Here is a 21,790-nt window from a genome sequence, read left to right as displayed (position 1 = left end):
TGACACCTCAGTAAGTGACACAAGTGGTTGGTCTACCTGCCAGGTTCCTCCAGATGCCTTCTGATGACATCTGTCCCTCTCACTCTGTCCACTGACTGAGCTCCCCATGGCAAAGGTCCTGCTTGGTCATATGGAATCTCTTCCCAGAGCTGCTTTCCCATGCAGTGCCCCAGCCCCTGCAGAGGATCCATGGGCTCCTAACGGTTCACACTCACCATCTATAGCCGAGTTCAATAACCAATCCACATCAAAGGAATCTGGACATAGTGCTTAAGGACACCCCAGTAAGAGGTCCATACAACCCCTGCTTCTGTGCCCAAAGGCAAAAGACCTCAGCAGAGCCCAAAAGAGAAACAATGTCCACGTTTTGGGGAGATGGCAACTTTAAACCAGAGATCGTTATAATTTTTCTCTCCAGCTGTAAAACTTTGTTTTACTGAATGCTGTTACCTTCTGCATCACGTATGGGGAATTTTAAACAGGCAAATGGAAGAAGGTCTGATTGAAGATGAAGTTAAGTGAAAGAAATTGGTCTCATTTAGCACATGACAGGATTCATCTGTGTTCCCAAGTCCACTGAGGTGGCATCATGGGCGTTCCATATTCATGAGCTGCTGCGACACTGTGTCCCCTCATTTACAAAGAGCCGTGTTCAGCAAATTCTGTCCCTGTGGACACTCCGTGCATTTCATGGTCTTGTCAGAGAGACATCAAACGCTCCAGTAACCAAATACCAGAAAATGGCTTTAATTAGTGGATCTCAATCGTATAAATAATTTTTTTCGAAGTGAAAAAATGGAGAATTTTTGAAAAGGGAGAAGAAAAGGGGAAAGCAGTAGGCAACAGGCTTCAAACACCCGGAGGAACAAGAGAAAGAGAGGGCCTCAGAGGAGCTCCTGAGCACGCCTGGGCCCTGCAACCGTCGGTCCCCTGCATTCTCCAAGTCGAGGGGCAAAAACATGCCTGCAGGTCCCTGGCAGGTGCTTTAAGACGACTTATCCCTTGTGACTTTACCTGATGGAAGCCGGGTCCAGCCCGGACTCACTACTGGCCGGGGAGGAGAGAGGCAGCAGACATGGGGAGAAACGAATCTGGCAACTGGGATGGTGGCTAGACACCCACACCGCGAATGCCAAGAAACAGACACAGTGGAGCCAATGTCTACTCTGGAGCTGTGCACAAGCAGGTCCCCGACGAAGCATGTGACAGAGCCAGAAAGGAAAGATGCCCCGTCCTGAGGTGCCAGCTCGGTGGTGGGGTGGGGGTGGTGGGGTGGGCTTCTTCTGTGTCCCACAGGTTGAAATGCTTCCATATTCCTGTCAAACTGCATCTCTCTTACTGTTGCTGGGAAAGGAGATCACAGACCTTAAGGAAGTCAAAATAGCTGATGGTTCCTCACAGCCCGCCCAAGCTCTGGTGACTCTCCTGGCTGATGACGGTTTGACAAGGAAGGTTTGGACTAACATTAGTTTCTGAGATAAATCAGGCCTCCGCATGCTGTGGTGCTGCCTGGACCATGGCAGAGCAGGGCCTTCGCCAAGAGTGACAGCCTGGCTTGCGGTATAATGACGATGTGTGAAAGCCTGACCTCACCACATCAGCCACAGAAGGATGTTAGCATGTATCCGAAGGAACCATGGATGCAACACCCCGGAATGAGATTTTCTGCACCTCCCTACCCAAGTGCACACTGAGTGCTCACAAGAATCATGATCAGCAATGCAAAGGGTCATTCTCAACCAGGATTGAGCCTTTGGAGCAATTCGAAGGTAGTGCTCTCGAGAGACAAGCATAGCCCAACGAGAGTTCTGTATGGGGAAAGATCCCATTCAGCCCTGGAGTCTGCCACTGGGAGGACCCCACTGCCACCTGCCGAGGTGACCTCTAGGGAACACCACACCACTGGGCACTGGCAGCTGAAGGGAATGAAGAACAATGAAGAGCAATGCTCTCTACCACTCTAAGAGCACTCGGAGCTTGCTGCTAGTTCCAGCTTTGATCTGCAGAGATGTGCTCAGGACAAGGAGGGGGAGAGGACTTTAAAAGTGTGTGGAAAAAGTGGCTGGAAGGAATGGAAACTGAGGAGCTTTCCACCCTCTTCAATAGGGCCCAAGATGAGTGATAGAGTATTAACGTGACACAGAGCGCCTTCGCCAAGCCGCCCGTGGAAGCACGGATGTTAGAAACCAGGCATATCTGATTCTATTTCATCCTCTTCGTGTTACACTGAAAAAAACAAGACAAACTACACTGCTTTTATTCTAAATCCTTAGGTTTTATATTTTTCCTTATATATATTTATTAAAAAGAGGCGACTTTGATCGGTGCCACCCGTGACACTCCCACATACGGAACGCTTCTGAGCGGTTCCCTCCGCGCGAGGCCACTGCTGGTGACAGCCAGCTGGTTTTGATCACAGCCATTCCGAATCGGATTTTCATAAGATAGATGAGGAGTCTTAGTGCTGCTCTCTCTCTTATCAGATGAGAAACAGAGGGGGAGGGGGAGCACGGGTCCCGAGGGAACAGGCAACAATCAAGGGCTGCGTGCTTCTCTCTCCGTCCCTCCGCTGCTGCAATTTTCAAAGGCGTCTGCCTCGGGCACTTTTAAATGATGGTGTCTCAATTCTGTAATCATCTTTCAAGAGCTTTCTCTTAAAGGGTCTTTTAGGTAAACCTAGTCCGTCAACCACACTTATGGACTCAGGAATCACATTCCCAGTATGTGTCCTCCTGTGTGTGTATATATAGATGAGTACACACATGCGCGCGTGTGCGCACATGCACACACACACACAGACTCAGTATCTAGTAGAACCTAAAGCTAGAGAGGGAGACCTACCATTTGGTCACATCAGGTCCTTCTCTTGCTAGGGTCAGAGAGTCCTCTGTTACCTCCCCTTTAGATTTCCACCTAAATCTTTCCAAAGAACGATTTACCTAATCCTTCTTTAGAAAACAATTTCCACGGGTGATGCGTGATGCGGGTGATGCGGGTGATGCGTCAGAAAGAAAAGACTTCTCTAAATGAGGGCTAAGAGGTGGGCGAAGTCCAACCTCTGAGCGTAAACTGTCCCTTCCCATCTCACCTAAGCCAACACCTTGGCTGTCAGGCTTCCATTCCAGCTGAGCAAATGCACCCTGGCTATCTATTTGGGAGAAGAGTCTCCAACTATCCCAGGGTACAACTTGCTGTGTTTTTGTTACAAAGGCTATTTGGAACAACTCCACGACTGTCTTCTTCCATGCAGATGGCATGATGCCTATGGATACAGTCCCCTCTTCCGAAACAGGCATCCTAGAAAACTGAGCCTCTATTTCTTTCTAGTCAAATAAAAATCTAAGTCATCTACATTTACATCTAAGTCTAAACCCCCTTGGGGAACAGTAGTTCTCTCCAATGTGGGCCTGTCCACTGTGCACAGGCCCTCTGATTCCTTCGTCTACTCCCTTCACAATCATGTGCAGTACCCACACCTCTTCCCAAAAGCTGGAACACTTCTCCGATGGTCTCTCGAAACTAAATGGGATCAGTTCTGTCCTATCCTGAGCCTGCCTTCTGGGTTCGGCTATGAGTTACGGAATAAATACTCTGATCTCTGTAACGACTTCAGGGAGATTTAGCTCTCTTTTACTTTTGTCAGTGCTTACTGCTGGATGATTTATTATTAATCACATTCCTGAAAGCTGACTATACTATGATAGAATGCTGATGGAGCTCTGTCTGTGTGTGTGTGTGTGTGTGGGCGCACGCACGTGTGTGTGTGTGTGTGTGTGTTCCTGGAGGAAGGGGACTACAACCTGCCTCATTCGAAACACGTGTGTGTGCATGGCAACAGGCTGTTGTTTTCATTCCCCATTCTGCCCCTTCAGATGGGGACATGCAAGTAAGCTGCGCACATGAACAAAGGAAATGGAAGCCAGAAAGGCCACTGTCAACCATGTTTCAGGGAAAGACATTTGGGACCATAAGTTTGGAAAGTCCGGCATGACTAGAGATTTCAAGGCACCACTAGGGGCATAAGACACTGGGTCTGGCTCTGCCAACAGAGCGAGAGGTCTGGTCAAGACACTGGGCTAAGCTTTGCAGCTAGACGGCAGTGCTGGGGGTATGAGGTAGATCGTGATTGAGTTGACAAAGCAGAGCTAAAATCTGTTCAAAGCTCAGCTCAGTTCTAAAGCTCCCCTGACATTCTGCCTTTTGGGAGGCCAGCAGAATACGGCCAAGCCAGTCTCTCCCACATTTGCTGAGTCAAGGAATTCTAAACATCTCTCCTTCCCATCAACTCCCAGACACCTACTCTCTTATGGTGTATACTTTACCCAGGGTAGGGTCATAGGACCTTGAATCACTTCCTGCATGCATGCATGCATGCATGCATGCATGCATAAATAAATAAATAAATAAATAAATACATGCAGCTGCTCGGGCTGACTGAAGAAATTTCTGGCAAGTTCCAGGTAACTTCCCTGGTGTTTCCCTCACTCTGGGGACCAGCACTGACCACCCCTACGTGGGAGAACAGAGAAATCAGCCCGATGGCCTCAAGGATCTTTACCTATTAATGCTCTTTTTTCTCTTGCTGCCAGGAATGTGACTTTAACTGTCTCTCAAGGAAGAACTGAATTGCCAGATTTCTGGTCCATAGGGTCATACTACAGGGTGTCCCAATTAGAAATCAGGAATCCTGAGTCTTAGATCTGCCTCTAGTTGGATGACCTTCCACACTTGTCAACTCTGGTCCTAAGTCTCCTTATCATCAGATAAGGTCTACTCTACCTCTATGACAATCAGACTCTGGGGCGTCCATTACAATGTATCTCATCGTGTATTAAAAAAATGGGTGACGGGCACTGGGTGTTATTCTGTATGTTAGTAAATTGAACACCAATAAAAAATAAATTAAAAAAAATATATTAAAATCCCCAATCCTTTCTGTCACATTTGCTTATAGCAGTGTCTTTCCAAATATTCTAGCCACAGTTATATCCTATGGACAGAGCACACCAAATATTTTGCTCAGAATCATTGTAATAAAATTCATTTCCTACAGTGCAATAAACCTGCACAGATTCCACCTGTAGCTCCACGAGGACTTCAGCTCACACGTAACCCAGCACCCTGGCGGGGGCTCTTCCATGCGCCCTGCAGTCTGGCGAGTGTGTGCCTCACTGTGGGGTCAATCTGTCCCCTCTGCTGTGCCTCAAAGGGACAGGCTGGTGGGAGAGCTTCCCTCATAGCCCTTCAGGCCCAGGTGGATGCCTGTGGGGCCTTGCTTCTCACAAATTTCCCAAAATGCCCATCCTCACACTGCGCCCAGTGAAACTTCTTCCTTGCGCCCTAAGGTAGACTTTCCTCTCTGCAAGACTCAGCAGAAGCACAAGAATTCATTCTCTAACAGCCATCTTAATGGATCTGATAGAAAAATGAAGCATAAGAAGAAAGAGAGGAATGATCAAACCTGAATGTTCTGCTTCATGTCACACAGCTCTATAGGACCGGTGTCTTTGGTTTTTGCCTATCAGCCAGGGGATGCTTGCAGGTGGGACCTGACAGTGAGGGTCAGCAGAGCCCAGGACGGGCCAGCAGGCTAGTCTGAGAACTGGGGTCAGAGGGGATCTGCAACAGGGGGGCTAGAAAAATGAGGAGAGACTGGCCTCTTCAATAAGCAGGGTGGAAAAACCAACCGGGTGCTGTAACAACAACAAAGGCCGTGACAGCAGAGAGCGAGAAGTCTGAATGTCAGCTGTGACACCAACTAGCGGTGGTGTGCTAAAGCAGCTCATGCTGGCCTGTAAGAACCAACAACTAAATTTTTAGGAATACTGCATGCAGGTTGTTACACATAAACATCATTAACGACTAACTTATATATCCTTATAAATACATTATATTAAAAACAAAAGCAATAAATAGGTCAAAACTCAGCATTTCTTAAATTTTGCATTTCACTTTAGCCATCATGCTCTTGCAATTATTTACTTTTAACGTGCCTGTGTGGTAGAAATCTGATATCCTGGTGTGCTACTGGCCATCTCTTCCCAGCTCTGTGGTCAGTGATACCCTGATGAGAGCCCCAAACCAGCCATGGTGGGCCTATCTACACCGCAGAAATTGGCAAACACTACCAATGAGGACTCTGTTATCCTGGAGAGCTGATTGTTAAATATTAGCCAGCACATCACTGCTTCTTAGCCATGTGACTCCTGTGAGTGACTTAACTTCACAAGGCTTCAATTTCCTCCTTTGTACAGGGGTGATGATCACTGTGTCTCCTCTGAGAACTGCTATGAGGGTTATTGCAGGGAAAGCAGTGCAGGGCCTGGCTTACACTGAACACTAACATTAATTATCAATACCATTTCCTACAAGAATGACTTCTTTCTCAAATTTGTTATCCAGTATCTTATAAACAGAACAAAGCATAGACACAATAGACAGGACAGCTAACCTTTGTACCAGTGAGTCCCACCCTACCCGACCCCACTCCTGTGCTGGATGTGGACAGCTACAGGCACTCCTGCTCATCTATGTGTCAGGGAAGGGTGGGGAGGCATGGGTTTAGAAAGACCTTAGCATCCAGTTCTAGTGACGCCAAACTTAGAAAAAACAATTTTTTTTTTTTTTTTAAGTAGGCTCCATCCCCAGTGTGGAGTCCAACGTGGGACTTGAACTCACGACCCTGAGATCAAGACCTGAACTGAGATCAAAAGTCAGAAGCTGAACTGACTGAGCCACCCAGGTGCCTCCACACAAATTGATTTTAAGGATAAAAAAAAAAAAATAGTGCTAGTTGTAATAGTTTAAAAAGATTAGAGGCCAAAGGAACTAGGTTTGTGGATCACCTAAGAAGTCCCCTACATTGAATGCTGACATAATGGAATGTTCTTACAAAGCAAGAGAAAGGAACTGAGATGCAGGGTTCTAATTTATCTGTACTTAAGGAATTCTTACCACTTTCTTTCTCCACGTTAAAGCTGTTTAGGCTGAGAGCGACTCTGCTGTTTGCAGAAGGGACAGAGGGCATGGTGGTAAGACTCGGTGCAGAGGAAGAGCCCAAAAGAGAGTGAGAAAAGCCCAGAGCTGGTGATGACCGAGGAGAGGGAAAGATAGGGGTGAGGGAGTGACAACCCTCTACAGATGGCATTTTTCTAATTCCACTGACAGGCCAGCATCTCACATCTCATCCAGCCTCATTGCTTGGCTGTGTTCAGCCACTTTTACCTATTTTCCCTGTTGACATGGATAGAAAATTGAGCAATTACCCTTAAACTCAGAGCTTTCAGATCATCCAGATTGCTACACTTACAGAATTAAGTCCCCAATTGCCCCAGGCTAGAAGTGGCTCAACTCAGCTGGTCCTTTAGGAATTAAACACTTTTTGGCTGGTCATAAGGATTTATTATTCTGAAGGTTTTGAGATATTTGATTCTGTCAAAACTAGACCTGAGTTGCCAAGAGCACAGCCCTCTCTAGTGGGGATGAGATGCCCAGGAGGTGCCGGGAGCAGCCAGGAAGAGGCCGTGAACATTCCACCCGTGGACCTGGGACACCCATAATGCAATTGTTAAGTGCAAGAAAGATCTGGCCCACCCCCTTTTTTTTAAAGCTCCTGTTTTCAGAGACTTTCCACTTTTGAAAGACATCTTTGGGGCTTACAATTCTTTCCTAACTTGAATTCCACTCTGAGACAAACTATTTGAAAGGTGAGTCCATATCTAATTGTGTTTTCAGAAGTTGTTTCAACCTGAGTTATTACTCATCTTTTTTAAGGACTAGGAAGTGCTCTTCTGCCATTTGTGTGCTTCTCACAAAGCTCATCTCAAAGCTTCACATTCCATCCTGAGTTCACTTTCTGAGAGCTGGATTTTAGAGCTGGAAGAGATCAGATAGAACTGGAAATGCTCCTGGAGTTGGAGAGGTGACAAGACTTTGCACCTGCGGTCTCCTCCACCAGGGTCCCCCAGCTGCCCTACTCACACCCCTGCATCCTCCTGGCAACTTCACTCCTCCTTCAGGTTGAGGTGTGAAAACCACTGCTTCTGAGTGGCCTTCCCTCATCACCTGATCCAAGTCAGTTCTCCACGCTATTCTCTCTCATGGATCCATACTCTGCCTTCAGTGTGCTCAATCGTCACTTGTCCTTCCTTCTTTAGCTTTGTGACCATTTGTTTACTCCCCATTTCCCTGATTAGGCTATAAGCAGTATAAGGGCAAAGACTAAGAATGTTCTCTGCAACATCATATCCCCAGCGCCCAGCCCTAAGCATCATGGTATGTATTCAACAAATGATGGCGAAATGAATGAATGAATGAATGAATAAATAAATGAATAAATAACTAGCCCAAAGTGACATGTAGAGGCTGCATTTAACCCTATTCCGGATTTGATGCTTTTTCTTCTAACCCCGTACAACCTTCTATGACAGAAGAAGTCCAAAGGCCTTTGTGTCAACCAGAAACTTGATTCCAAGAACAGAGATGGATAATTGTGCCACTAAAGCACGGTCATCTAAATAGGAAACATTAGTGTGGCCATCCTACAATATTGGAACCCTGCAGTCATTTGGGGCTCTGGCTGTCCATTATTCTCAGCTGTTGTCCTAATCATGATTCCCAACATCCCTGAAGCATCGTGTCAACCCTAGCTGTGAGTGATCCCACCTAGTACCAGCAAATCAGATGACTAACAATCTTTGAACTTCACTAAACGCAGTTTACGTGGGACGCTTAATATCTGTAGCTGAGAATGGACCAGAACCAGCTTCTCTTGCAGTTACTGTAAATTCCTTATTCATTCTCCATGCGGAGTCTCTCCTCCTGCCGGGCTTCACTCAGAAGCCCTTTGCATTCTTCTTCACCTGACCACACGCTGCCTGACCTTCAGGACCCACCGCTCATTCTTTCTTCTTCCTCAAGTGCCCTCAGTCCACAGGGATCTCTTCGTCACCTGAATTGTGGCCCTCGCTAATGTAAATCATGAACACAGCAACCACCACTGGCCACCTGTGCCACCCATTATGCTGCCATCTTAGCTCCTTACCTCTTCAATGCTTTCATCTCTTATGTTCTGTCTCCCCAGCAAAGTTGTGTTCCTGTAGAGCACAGCCCTACAAAGTCTATGGACTATTCTGTAGACTATACCTACGGAGCATTCGCAGATCACTTCCCAAAGGCCTAATCCAACTTGCAGATGCATTAGGTTCTGCTTATGAACTGATTTTAAAAATTCTGTCACTTTTGAAATGTGAATTTGAAAACTTTCAGGCCACACCATCTCTTCTCTCTAGGTTTACTACAGGCCCCACCATTCTCTACTGTCTCATGCTTCTGCTCTTTCATGTGTGTATGGTATCTGCCTGGCTCCCCTCAAACTGTGTGAGCTTGTGGCCCACCTCGGCCTTGTGAAGAGTCCCATGTAGTACATTCTAGTTAACCAACAGACTCCAAAACCACCTCCAAACATCAGTCACTCCCATTTCTCATTCTAAAAACACACCTTACCCTAAAAGCCTTTTTCTTCTACTTTTCTATTCTCTTCCCTCGGAAGCCTGAAGCATTGATGGAGGGGAGGAAGCACTTCTCTTCTTTCCCTGGGCATCTTCTTGGGGAAGAAGGAGAATATGTGCCAAGAGTGAAGCTTGGGAGGCTGAATGCTGAGAAACAGATCTGAGAGACATGGTTCCTGAAAGTTTCCTAGACAAGACAGGGAGGGGAAGGAGGTGGCATTTCTCACTACATCCGCTGGAGGGCAAGGGCTATCTTATTTGCCACTATCTCCAGCTTCTGGAGCAGTCATGGCCACAGGAGGCACTGTACGAACACCTGCTGGACATCTTCAATGAAATCTAACCTCTACGACTGTGGTAGAAAGAGACCACCTGCCTGGAGGGGGTCCTAGTCCTTGGATTCTCGTTTCTATTCCCCAAGATATATTCTCCATTGGGATTGCTCGCCGATCACTACTGCTACCAAGTATAGGGAAATTAGCAGCCCCTTCTCATGTGACAATGCTCCTCATGCTGACAACGTAGAAGAACCTGGGTATGATTTTATTAAGGGCACCAGTAGGTTTCCTCACAGGCGCCGAAAGATCTGCTTAATGTCATTGCTGAATGAGCCTCCATAGATGATTCAGGGCAATCGTTTATGGAGTGTCCCCACCCACTGGTTATTCTAAGTTCAAAGGAGCAGCCTTCGCTAGCCAACCAAGTAATTCTCTGAGCAAAGATAATTCTAGAAACTAGTTACATGTAACATATGATTCCTACTGCATAATGGATTCTAAACATTCACATATAGTGAAATGGACGAAGTAGAGTGTGAAGTGTAACATATGAACTGATTTTCCATTAAAGGACTCAGGCATAACTGCATGGAAAACAGATTTATGCCAGGGAAGAGGCATCCCTCCTAGAAGGTAAAATCAAGTGCACTCTGACAAGAAAGGGTTTTACATGTCAAACCTCCAGAGCCAAAATAAAGGCCAAATCACTAATTTCACACTTCAAGTTTATGAAGGGGAAAAAAATACTAGAGGTATTCTCTGAAAATAGATATCTTTCTTCTCTCCGTCCTTAATGGAATTGTATTTAGCATCCTATCAATCATGCTAGGCACTCTATATTACAAACGTGAGAGCTGATATTAACACAACCCACCTGTAGAAGGAGATGCCCAACAGAGCCAAGGGTCATACCATTTGTTATAGCCCAGAGGCCAAGAGCAAGGACTCTGGGGTCAAGATTTATATCTAAATCCTGGTGCTGGGCAGTGTGGCACTGGTGGTATAGTGGTGAGAAGAGCCACCTTCCAAGTGTTGTCACTTATTATGTGACCTTCGGCAAGGTTATTTTTCTTTGCCTTTGTTTGCTCATCTTTAAAACAGGGATAATGAACAATCCAAATGTCGATTACCAGGTGAATACCTAACCAAAAAGTGGTATGTCTATACACTGGAATATTACTCATCGATAAATGGAACAGGCTAATGATACATACAACATCCTGGATAAACTGAAAATCATTACAGTGAGTGAAAAAAGAACTTATGTATGTACAAAAGCATATGTATACATGACTCACATAAAATTTCAGAAAATGCAAACCACTGTATAGGGACAAAATATGAATCAGTAGTTGCCTGGAGACGGAAGCAGGGGAAGGATGGACTAGAAAGGGGCATGAGAAATTTTGGAGGGCGGGGGGATGGCAACATTCTGTATTGATTGTGGTGGTGGCTTCACTGGGCATATGTATCTGTTGAAACTCAAATGCTATGCTTTAAATGGATTCAGTTTAGTGTATGTAAATTAGCCCTCAATAAAGCTGATTTCTAAAAACTTTCCCATAGGCTTGTTTTGAGAAGTAAATGAGTTTGGCAATGAGTGGTGGTGGCAGTGATGTTGGTGGGCGTGTGGTATGAGACAGAGTGTTCACTCACAGTCAGAAGTTCTTCTCTGAGTCCTGAAATTTTGTATAATGATCTCTTTGCTTTGATATAGCATGGTCAGTGATGGGCTCACACAAGATGGCCTTAAGAGTTGCCACAACAGCAGCCAGCACAACCTTTAAATAATACACATTTAGAAGGTGCCTGGGTGGCTCAGTCAGTTAAGTGTGTGCCTTTGGCTCAGGTCATGGTCCCAGGGTCCCGGGATGGAGTCCCAGAGTCAGGCTCCCTGCTCAGCAGGGAGTCTGCTTCTCTCTCTTCCTCTGCCCCACCTCCTGCTCCTACTATCTTTCTCTCTTAAATAAATAAAATCTTTAAAATAATAATGATATGCACTTAGAAGTGTGCACACTTTAGCACTCAGAAGGTTTTGCTGTAACGTTTAATGGCTACTTCTTAAACTGTAGCATTTTCACACACTGAAAAAAAAGAAAAAAGGAGGATTTCAGAAATCTGTTGAAGGGAATTAGAAAGAGGTTCAGGGTAGGGTGGAGAGAGGCCTGGAGAAGATACCACCTGAGCAAACCTTCTGGGGACCAAGAATTTAATGAGCATCTCAGAGTTGTCAGCATCATAAATTTGTGAGCACCTATCAGCTTTGTCCATGTCCAGCGGGGTCCCTGCCTCCTTGAGTCCTTTGGCACAGCCTCCTGGATGATCACCCTGTCATCCTAGGCAACCGATGGCTGGAGCAACAATCTGTGAGGACGGGCAGATTGAAAGTATAGCCAGCAGCCATCAATCACTGAGCCACTACAGTTCAGCACTGGCACGAGGCATCCCAGGTACGTATGTGGGGAAAGAGATTTTGGGAACAGAAATGCAGTACACCTAATTTAACAGGGTCACTGGGAATCATTAGTGGGTGGACGAGTTCGGCAGCTACAAGGAGTTTAGTGAGTAGCTAAGGAGGAAGATCCGGTAAAAAGAAATGAGCTTGTCGATAAGAGATAATAGGAAAAGCAAAGACAAATGATGAAGAATGATGAAGCTGTGCTCTTGAGCTCTTACTAAATCTGAGAGTGGAGGCTTAATTCCTGACCTCCAGTGACTACCTTTCTACCTTAAAACTCCTCTGGAATGAGATGAGACAGAAGAACCTTTTCATGATTCCTGTCCTCTCCTGTCCTCAGTCCTGACTTTAGAGGCACTACGGCAGGCTTGACAAGCTTTGGTGCGCAGAATATTCATCCAGGGAGTGTATTTAAATCAATACACTGGGTGTATGCAATACAATGGGTCTCTGGGTCCCAGCTCCAGCTTCTGAATGCTGTGGCTGGGACTCTATGTCTCAACCAGCATCCTAGCATCGTCCACATGTCACACATGCCTCCAGTCCTGTGAGGCAGCTAAAGTATGGGTCACTGTTTAAGCTTTCTAGATTTAATGCTCCCCTTCGCTTTGTAGTCACATGCAAAGGTTAGTTACTAAAAGCTTTGGGGCTCTGGCTCTAGCCATGAGACAGTCATCAGCACTGGACTTACCTCCCTGCTGGGAACAATTAGGAACCTGGAAATAATGGAAGATAACAGCTGTGTGCAGACAGCAGACAACAGGGAGCACAGGACAGTGATCCCTGAGGGAAGGGAAATGAAGTGAGCCTTACCGTCATCAATCCTGGCTTTCTGCCTACAGGTACATTTCCTGGACTCTGGCCCAAGGAGGGGGAACTCCTAGTGGAGCATAGAGAGCTCACTGGGTTGAGAAGAAGTCAAGTTTAGGTAGGCGAAGGTGGCTGGAATTTGAGAAGCAAAGGATGAGACAAAGATGCTACGTAGCAGAAGAGTTGCAGAAATCTAGATCGACTGCATTCTTTTTTCTTTTCTTTCTTTCTTTCTTTCTTTCTTTCTTTCTTTCTTTCTTTTCTTTTCTTTTCTTTCTTTCTTGCATTCTTTTTCTTTTCTTTTCTTTCTTTCTCTTTTCTTTTCCTTCCTTCCTTCCTTCCTTCCTTCCTTCCTTCCTTCCTTCCTTTCCTTCCTTTCCTTCTTTCCTTCTTTTAATAAAGCAGGTGCAGGGGAGGTGCAGAGGGAGAGAGAGAATCTCAAGCAGGCTCCATGCCCATAACTGAAGTCATGACCTGAGCCAAAATCAAGAGCTGAGCCAACCCAGGTGTCCCCTAGATTGACTGCATTCCAAACTGTGTGTACAGGGTCAAACTCCACATGGCTGGGAAAAGAATTACTAACAAGTGTAAGTGTGAGGTGAACAATCCCCACCCACGGGTTATAAAGAACTGGAAGGGGCTCAGCTCACCTGGGGAGAGTGGAGAGTCCTTGCTAAACCACCAGGCAGGGACACCGAGTATCTTAATGTTTAGGGTTAACCCTAAACTTGTCCTAATAAACCTTAGAAACAATTCTCAAAATGATCAAGTTGACCAACAAACACATGAACTACTTACTAAAACAGATGTATCAGTCTTTAAAAAAAGACAAGATCCAAATGTTCATAGTAACACTCACAATGACCAGTGTCCAATCAAAAACTACTAATCACGTGAAGACTCAGAAAAATATGACTTGTAACCAGAAGAAAAATCACTCGATAGAGACACAGGAAACAGATGCTAGAATTAGCAGGAAAGGACTTGACAACAGCTACTATGAAGGCTATCACCAAGGATAAAGCAAAACATGATCAGCATAAGGAGATAAATGGAAGACACAGAACTGTCTGGAGCTTCTAGAGCTGGAAATCCAGAATCTGAAAGAACAAGTTCACTGAATGGTCTTAAGGGTAGATCAAGACTGTAGAGCAAAAGAGCATTTACACAGTGGAAACTATCCAATTGGAGTACAGAGTTTATAGTGAACTGGAAACACTTTACCTCTCTGTGCTTTAGTTTCCTCAACTGTAGAATGGGGACAATAGTACCATCTCATGGGGTGGCTGTGACAATTAAACGGTTCAACATGTATAAACTGGTAGGACAGTGCCGGGTATACAATAAACACCTACTAAACAGTAGCTAGTATTGCTGTGGTTACAATGGAGGTTTGCCCAGGAGGCTGTGGGAGCACAGGGAAGAAATACCTGAGTCAGAGAGGGAGCAGGGTGGGAAGGGAAGACATTTCAGAGGAGACACTTCAGCAGCGTTGTGAAGGACAAGTGGGGCTGGCAGACAGCCACAGGGCTGAGGTGCTCCAGGCGGAGGCAGCTCTCAGCAAGACACAGAGATGCGAAGGATGGGGCCATGGAGTCTCTCTGGAGGCCTTTGTGATATTCTCCAAAGGCATCTTACCTCCTCCGTCATCTGATCCACCGAAGCTCTGCTGTCTGAGGCGGTGACTGCCCCCAAAAAGAAGGAAAGGAAAGAAAATAAATTTCAAATGTGGAAAGAAACCACCGAAACCATTGCTGTATATTGTTTCTTCTAGATGAGAAGGTTTCTGGACCCACTTTCCTCCATCAACTTAGTCAAACCTAATTAGGGTGTGTCACATATGGTTGCACAAGCTGTGCAGTGCACCATTCCACAAACTATGATATGAATGGTCCTCTCAACTCCGGGGGTGTGAAATTCAGTGGCTCTTGCCTCTACATTCTATCTTTACCTAGAAACCTTCTTCCTTCCTTTCTGATATAAGTCTTAGGAGAAGGCTAGGTTTAGAAGGCTGGTGTCATTCCTGCCCATCTGAAGCAATAAAGAAGAACCATGGGTCAAGCACTCTGATACCTGGACACAGAGTTCTAAAAACCACAGGCTGGGAGAAGAATGCAGACATTAACGCCAGGGCCCAGACCTTCAGCTAAGGAAAGAACATTAACTGAACCCTAGATTCAGTGTGCATAACTAGAGGCCCAGACAAAAGCCAGATTCATTCTATTTTCTACTGCTGAGTCCAACAAAGGCTGAACAGATCATGGTCACCAAGACTGCACTGCTAGCAAAGGTCACCAAAAGATGCAATAAGAATCCTGGAAACATACTCTTCTACTTCTTCAGAAGCCCTCCTTCCTGACCTGAAAAAAAAGGAAAACAAGGTTTATGAGAACATACTAGTCTCATGCATTGATGGGGTATGTCGGAGAGGGGGTTTCAAAAGTGAGGGCAAATTAGCATATTCCAAGTGCTTTGATTTAGTTTTCTCTTTGTAAACCAAGACCCATAACCAGCATGAGAGAATTAGAGACGCCATAAAGCCTTCCTGTAGCCTTATTTCAGTATGACTCCAACTTAAATTTTTGATTTTTTAAAAATATTTTATTTATTTATTTATGGAAGACCCAGGGAGAGAGACAGAGATGTAGGCAGGGGAAGAAGCAGGTTCCCTGCAGGAAGCCCAATGTGGGAGCTGATCCCAGGATCCTGGGATCACGACCTGATCCAAAGGCAGACACTCAACCATTGAGCCACCCAGGTGCCCCTAAATCATTGGGTTTAACCTCAGATTGAGAAGTTGAGAATTCAAATGGGTATAGATGATCCATTCCCCTCCTTTCAACAACTAGTGGACCAATTTATAGAGCACTTTCTTCCGACTGAGGCCATGGGTCTTACTTGGAGCTATAGCTGTTAGCATGTGCAGCTTCCCAGGAGCGAAGAGAGATAAGCTGGCCATGCAGTACAAGTTGTAGGCTCTGGGCCTTTCTGCAGCCTCCACTTCAAGGACCAGAAGACCCCATGAGTGATGTTGGGCAGGTAGTACCCTTCAGACATTCCATGAGAACAGGAAGCCTAGTTATATATAGACATTTATCTAAGGCTGTGGTTCTCAACCTTCAATGTGCATAAGAACCATCTGGGGAGCTTGACAGACATGTAGATCGCTGGACCTGGTAGAGAGAGCTTTCTGGATCAACTGATCTGGGGGAGGGGAGTCTAAGAATACACGTTTTAAACAAATCCCTAGGTAATCCTAATGTAAGGTGGTCACTACTGACACCCTGAGAAACATGGATCGAAAGTCTTCTAAATGGGACTGACCAAATGTTGACAATTATTAAAGTTGGGTGTTGTGTACATGTTGACTACTTTTCTGTATGTCTGAGAATTTCCACAATAACAAGTTGTTTGTTTTTTAATGAATTCTTTCAATTCAGAAGTCAATCACCACGACGAGCAGGTGCAAAGGGTGGTGGCAGTGTCATAAGGGCCAGGAGTCAGGGTGTGTGAGAAGGCCTTTGGCAGTGCTGGGCCCATGAGCCTCGCCAGCAGAGCTACATCGGAACCAATCAGCAATTCCTGCAAGATGCAAACCACCCCTCCCCCTCTCTGAGTATAATCCGAAATTAAGCCTAAATTTAAATAGACTAGTCTCCATGAAATTCAGACTATACCAAGTGCACTGTTAAGGAAGGAAGGGGAGGTGGGAGTATTTTGGCTTCCCTTGGGAGGGAGAGTGAATGGGTAAAAACTGGAAGAACAGGATGGAACAACTCTTGAGCTCTCCCAGGCTATAGTTTTTGATATTTTTCTTTCTTTTTATTGAGCGTTTTATTATTGTTAAAGATTTTATTTATTTATTTTTATTCATAAGAGACACAGAGAGAAAGGCAGAGACATGGGCAGAGGAAGAAGCAGGCTTCCTGTGGGGAGCCTGATGCGGGACATGATCCCAGGCCCCTGGGATTATGCCCTGAGCCGAAGGCAGACACTGAACCATTGAGCCACCCAGGTGCCCCGATTATTTTTATTTTTGTCCATTGCTGCAGTTTTTGACTCTTTAAAGGGAAAGTAAAGAGATGAAGCAATTAGGGGGAGGAGGTCGAGTGGGACAGAACTGGCAGGAGGAGGTACCACAGATAAATGGAAATAGGGTGCCCAAAGATCACCACCGTGGTGTTGCTGGATGATATGGGTTTCCAATACTGTTTGAAGTCAAGAAAATTCTAAACATAGAACACCTGGCAGCCACCAAAGCCACCTGTGTGGGAGGACAGAAGGCTCTGCTCCTAGCTCACATCCGTCCCCCAGGACCACTGCTTCTAATTGTCTTGGTGAAGTTGAACTCTACAAACTCACCATCCAAATGCCTTGGTGATATGTCACCAATGGCAGGAGGCTTGGATGAATACAGGGTCCGAGAAGAACAATGTGATTAATGCACTTGCATCTTGTACATAAGAAACATAGGATCTCTCTGATCACCCCTAGGAGTTGTGACAGTATTGTTCCTTCCTAAGCAATGTGCCATGGCCAAAGTAGCAGTGATTTCATCTGAAGGAAACAATCAATGGTAACGCTAATCTTCGGGGAAGGCTGATTAATTGCCATTTATCCACTCAACATCCAAAAACGGCCATGAGTTTCACATTCAGCATAATGACTGCTGAGCTCACCTACTCTCTCACTCCAGAGGGAGCCCAAGGACTCTTCCAAATTTCATTTCACCCCATGAGAAGGAGCATGATCGAAATTGAGCCCTAGAGAACAGAGGGTGGGGATGCCCTCAGGCAGCATGTTCTCTTGTTCTCTCTCTCTCTGCCAGAAATAGCAGATTCTGGTCAAGCCTACTGTTCAGGAGATGGAAAGTCTAGGGGGAACTTGGGCAAGGCCTTGGAGAACTGGCTATGGAACACCCTGCCTTTGATGAGGCTGAGAGTTTTCTGGCCTTATCTAGTGAGCATGTGTGTCTGGACCACACTGCTATTTATTTTTGTTTTTGTTTTAACATGAATTTGTTGTCCAAATTGGGAGATTTCATACAAAAATACAGATTTCTGAATTCTTCAAACACAAAGCCTATAAATTGGACCTGCATTCCCAACATGGAAAACTCTAGGGAAGTGGAGCGAGGCTGTAATGAGTCTGAGCTCCCAGTCGTCCCCAACACTGGAAGAAAAAGAAAAGACGAGAAAGGCTGGGGACTAAAGACTAAAGACTAAATTGATTCCATGACTCTCTATGGGTCATGACCTACAGTGGATTTAGTGGATCACTACCAGCCTTGTCTTGTCTTTTTCCTTTTTTTCTTTTATTTATCTATCTTTAGAGAGAATGAGAGCTTAGGGGAGGGGGCAGAGGGAGAGAGAGAATCTCAAGCAGACTTCCCGCTGAGTGCAGAGCCCAACATGGGGCTCAATCTCACAACCCTGAGATCATGACCTGAGCTGAAATCAAGGGTTGGATGCTTAAATGACTGAGCCACCCAGGTACCCCTCTTTTTCTTTTTTAGTGGCATAGAGTAAAACAGAAAAGAGAGTGTCCTGCAAAGTAAGTATTACATAAACTTTCCCCCACAGTTTTATATATAGAAACATATCCAGTCATGACATAGAATATATTTTTATTTGCTTATTTTCAAGATTTTATTTTATTTATTCATGAGAGACAGACAGAGAGAGAGAGAGAGAGAGAGAGAGGCAGAGACATATGCAGAGGGAGAAGCAGGCTCCCTGCAGGGGGCCCGATGTGGGACTTGATCCCAGGACCCCAGGATCATGACCTGAGCCAAAGGCAGACAGACGCTCAACCACTGAGCCAGCCAGGTGCCCCTAGAATATATTTTTAAATTGTTAGTGATAGGTTAAAAACAAAACAAAAACAAAGTATGGCAATCTATCACAGCTCAACAGCGTGGGTAACTAAAGAAGGATGTGGGCTGAAGTCCTGCCTCCACAGACTGTGAGGTAGAGAGGACTATGGGTTTAGCATCATTTCCTCCTTACAAATATACTTCTGAGGAAATGGTGTGGCCTGGGTCCAGGCCCAGGGCAGGTAGTTTATAGGGCTGCAGTCAGCTCTGCCCCAGGTTTCTGGTCTTTTACTACAGTCTCCTGCCCACGTACCTCCTTCATCAGAAGTGGCTACTGTGGGGAGTGGGGAGAGGGAGAGACCTGACAATCACAACACGGGTGACACGAGCTTATGCAGGTGGAGCACTGGCCAGTTTTCTTCACCTTCCCATCTGCCAACACTAACACTAGCTCAGCCTCCCTCTGGAAAAGAGGCAAAGCAGGGTTCAGAGACACTATGTGATAGAGAGGGACATGGGGCACCGAGATGGGTGTTTCATCCAAATCCCAGACTAGTTAGTAATGAGGCTGCAACAAGAATCCCCATTTTCCGACTTCCACCCTGGATTCCAAACATACTGCCCCAAGTCTTTTCAAAAGCAGATACCTCCTGATTTTCAGACGTTCTGATGGTACCTAGACATCTGTTTGGATTTCCTGTGCTGACAGCCCATTCCTGACTTTCCACGCTTACAGAAGGCAATAGATGGTACAAACATAGAACTGAAAGCTATAGAGAATCCTTTAAACCAAGAGTTCTTAACCAGTGGTGCATAATTAGAGTCACTGAGGGTTTTTTTCAGAGTTCATGTGCTGGGCCTTACCCCAGGCCCTCTGAGGCAGTAATCTCTAAAAATGGGACCCAGTCACACCTGAGAATCAATGCTCTAAACTTCACTTCAGATAGTAAGCTCAACTACGGGTAGTCAGCAGTATAATGGAAACCTTGCTGCTCTATACTGCTGAGTTGCCCACTTTCTTCTAACCAGTGTTAGTGAACTCTGACTTGACCTAAAGGCTGAGAGGAGGGAAGAAAAGGCTCCATAGACTGTAGCCTCCATACCTGAGTAATCCTGAGTTGGCTGGCCCAAAATTCAGACAAGATTCCATGGTATTCATAAAACTTGAGCAGGTGCTCTTCATGCTGGCAGGCCCAGAAGTGGTTCAGATCCGATTAGAGATGCTTGTTCAATATTCAAAATGTAATACACAGAGGTTGCTGAACCAGCACTTTGAAAAGTTAATTAAATGCCAGGTTTCTTTTTAAGAGCTACTCCATCACTTGCTGATTGCTTTGGCCATTTTGCAGAATGAAGCTTTAGCTCTGGACAGTGACAGGAATGTTCTTCTTTACCTCCTACCTTGTGGGGATAGGGTAACAGGAGTAAGGGCACTTTGGCTGCCTGCTTTCCAGCGAGTGACACACAGACCGGGTTGGTAACTTGGCCCTGGTGTTTTCTTGCTATCCCTACCTCCATTTAAAGCCTCATTCAGGGATGCCTAGGTGGCTCAGTGGGTGAGCGTCTGCCTTTGGCTCAGGGCATGATCCTAGAGTCCCAGGATTGAGTCCCACATCAGGCTCCCTGCATGGAGCCTGCTTCTCCCTCTGCCTGTGTCTCTGCGCCTCTCTCTCTCTCTCTCTCTCTCTCCCTCCGTCTCTCATGAATAAATAAAAATCTTTTAAAAAAATAAAAGGAAAGATTGTTATTTAAAAAATAAATAAATAATAAAGCCTCGTTCAGCCCAACCCTCAATCAGTCCCTCCTGGTTTTCACCCTGCTTCTCTCTGACCCACGCTAGTTTTCTTCCTCCTGGCTTCACACAGCCACCTTCCCTCCTTGGATGGGGGTGGGTGGGGGACATTCCCAGGCTCTGCCCCACAAGCCAGTTGCAGGAAGGCTGATGACTGATGATATTAACAGTTAACATTTATTGAGCTTGCCAAGCACCTAGCACTGTTATTATACTATCTTCTTTATGTATATTACTATTATATAATATCATATATATTTTAGTGGCATATGGCATTAATACACTATTTTATTTCATTATCGCAGCATCTTTTTTGATTCGCTCCATTTTACAAATGGGTAGACAGGCTCAGAGAAGTAGAGTAAGTTGCCTAAGGTCACCCAGCTAGAAAGCTGTAGGGCTAGAATACAAGCTCTGGGCTGACACCAAAGCCCAGCTCTTAATCCCTACTCAACAGAAGCACCCAGGTAGTTCTACATGATGGGAAATGCTCATTCCATAGACTCTGCTTCAAATCCAATGAGTATTTTCCATGACAAGGATGCACTTCCAACTATAGTAGTACTGTACTTTGTTAAGCCTGAAAATTTGGTAGTTAAGGTTGGTTTCATTGTGGGATTTATTATATATGTTTTATTTAAAACATGACAGCTTGCATGTGGCACAAAAGGAAATCCCATGTAGCAAAACTGCCTTTCTCTCCTTTTCTAAGTGCTTTAGCTCAAATACGATTCCTTTCTCTTGGCATTCAGAGACTACACTGCCATTCGAGGGGAGTGACTTGGTCAGCTGAAGACCAGCTGGGTGGCACTGGTATGACCTGGGATTGCAGCCACACTGGACCACCGGACCAGAATGATCCTTGGGTCCATTCTGGGGCTGTGTGGGGAAGAAATGCTGTACAAACCCTCCTGCCCGAGAAGTCTGTCTCCTCTGTCCTCCCCGCTGTATCAGACATAAGGCCTCAGCTGCTGCTTACATGGGTTACGTGCTGAAGGGTGAAAGGCAGCTCTAATGTAGACATCATCTCAGTTAAAATGTTTCTCTCGAGTTTAATGGAATACTGCAGAGATCTAAATGGAGATAAAGTACCACGGCTCAGAGAACAGCCCGGATGCTATCTTTATG

The 21,790-nt window shown here is 45.5% G+C and overlaps 1 protein-coding gene across 3 annotated transcripts in view; it reads right to left on the bottom strand.

The window, feature by feature from the left end:
• The window catches only part of IFT43 (intraflagellar transport 43), an 81,777-nt gene that overhangs the window by 8,861 nt on the left and 51,126 nt on the right, over window positions 1-21,790 (bottom strand). For all 3 annotated transcript variants that reach the window (XM_038545341.1, XM_038545343.1, XM_038545342.1), the window contains 2 exons: window positions 15,383-15,415; window positions 14,694-14,740 (listed from right to left, as the gene is read on the bottom strand). In XM_038545341.1, coding sequence (XP_038401269.1) covers window positions 14,694-14,740; window positions 15,383-15,415 — 80 coding nt within the window. The remainder of the gene's footprint in view (window positions 1-14,693; window positions 14,741-15,382; window positions 15,416-21,790) is intronic.

This window comes from Canis lupus, chromosome 8 (assembly GCF_011100685.1).
Source record: "Canis lupus familiaris isolate Mischka breed German Shepherd chromosome 8, alternate assembly UU_Cfam_GSD_1.0, whole genome shotgun sequence".
NCBI lineage: Eukaryota > Metazoa > Chordata > Mammalia > Carnivora > Canidae > Canis > Canis lupus.
The sequence above is the reverse complement of the archived record's forward strand: the minus strand, read 5'-3'. Positions and strand labels throughout refer to the sequence as shown.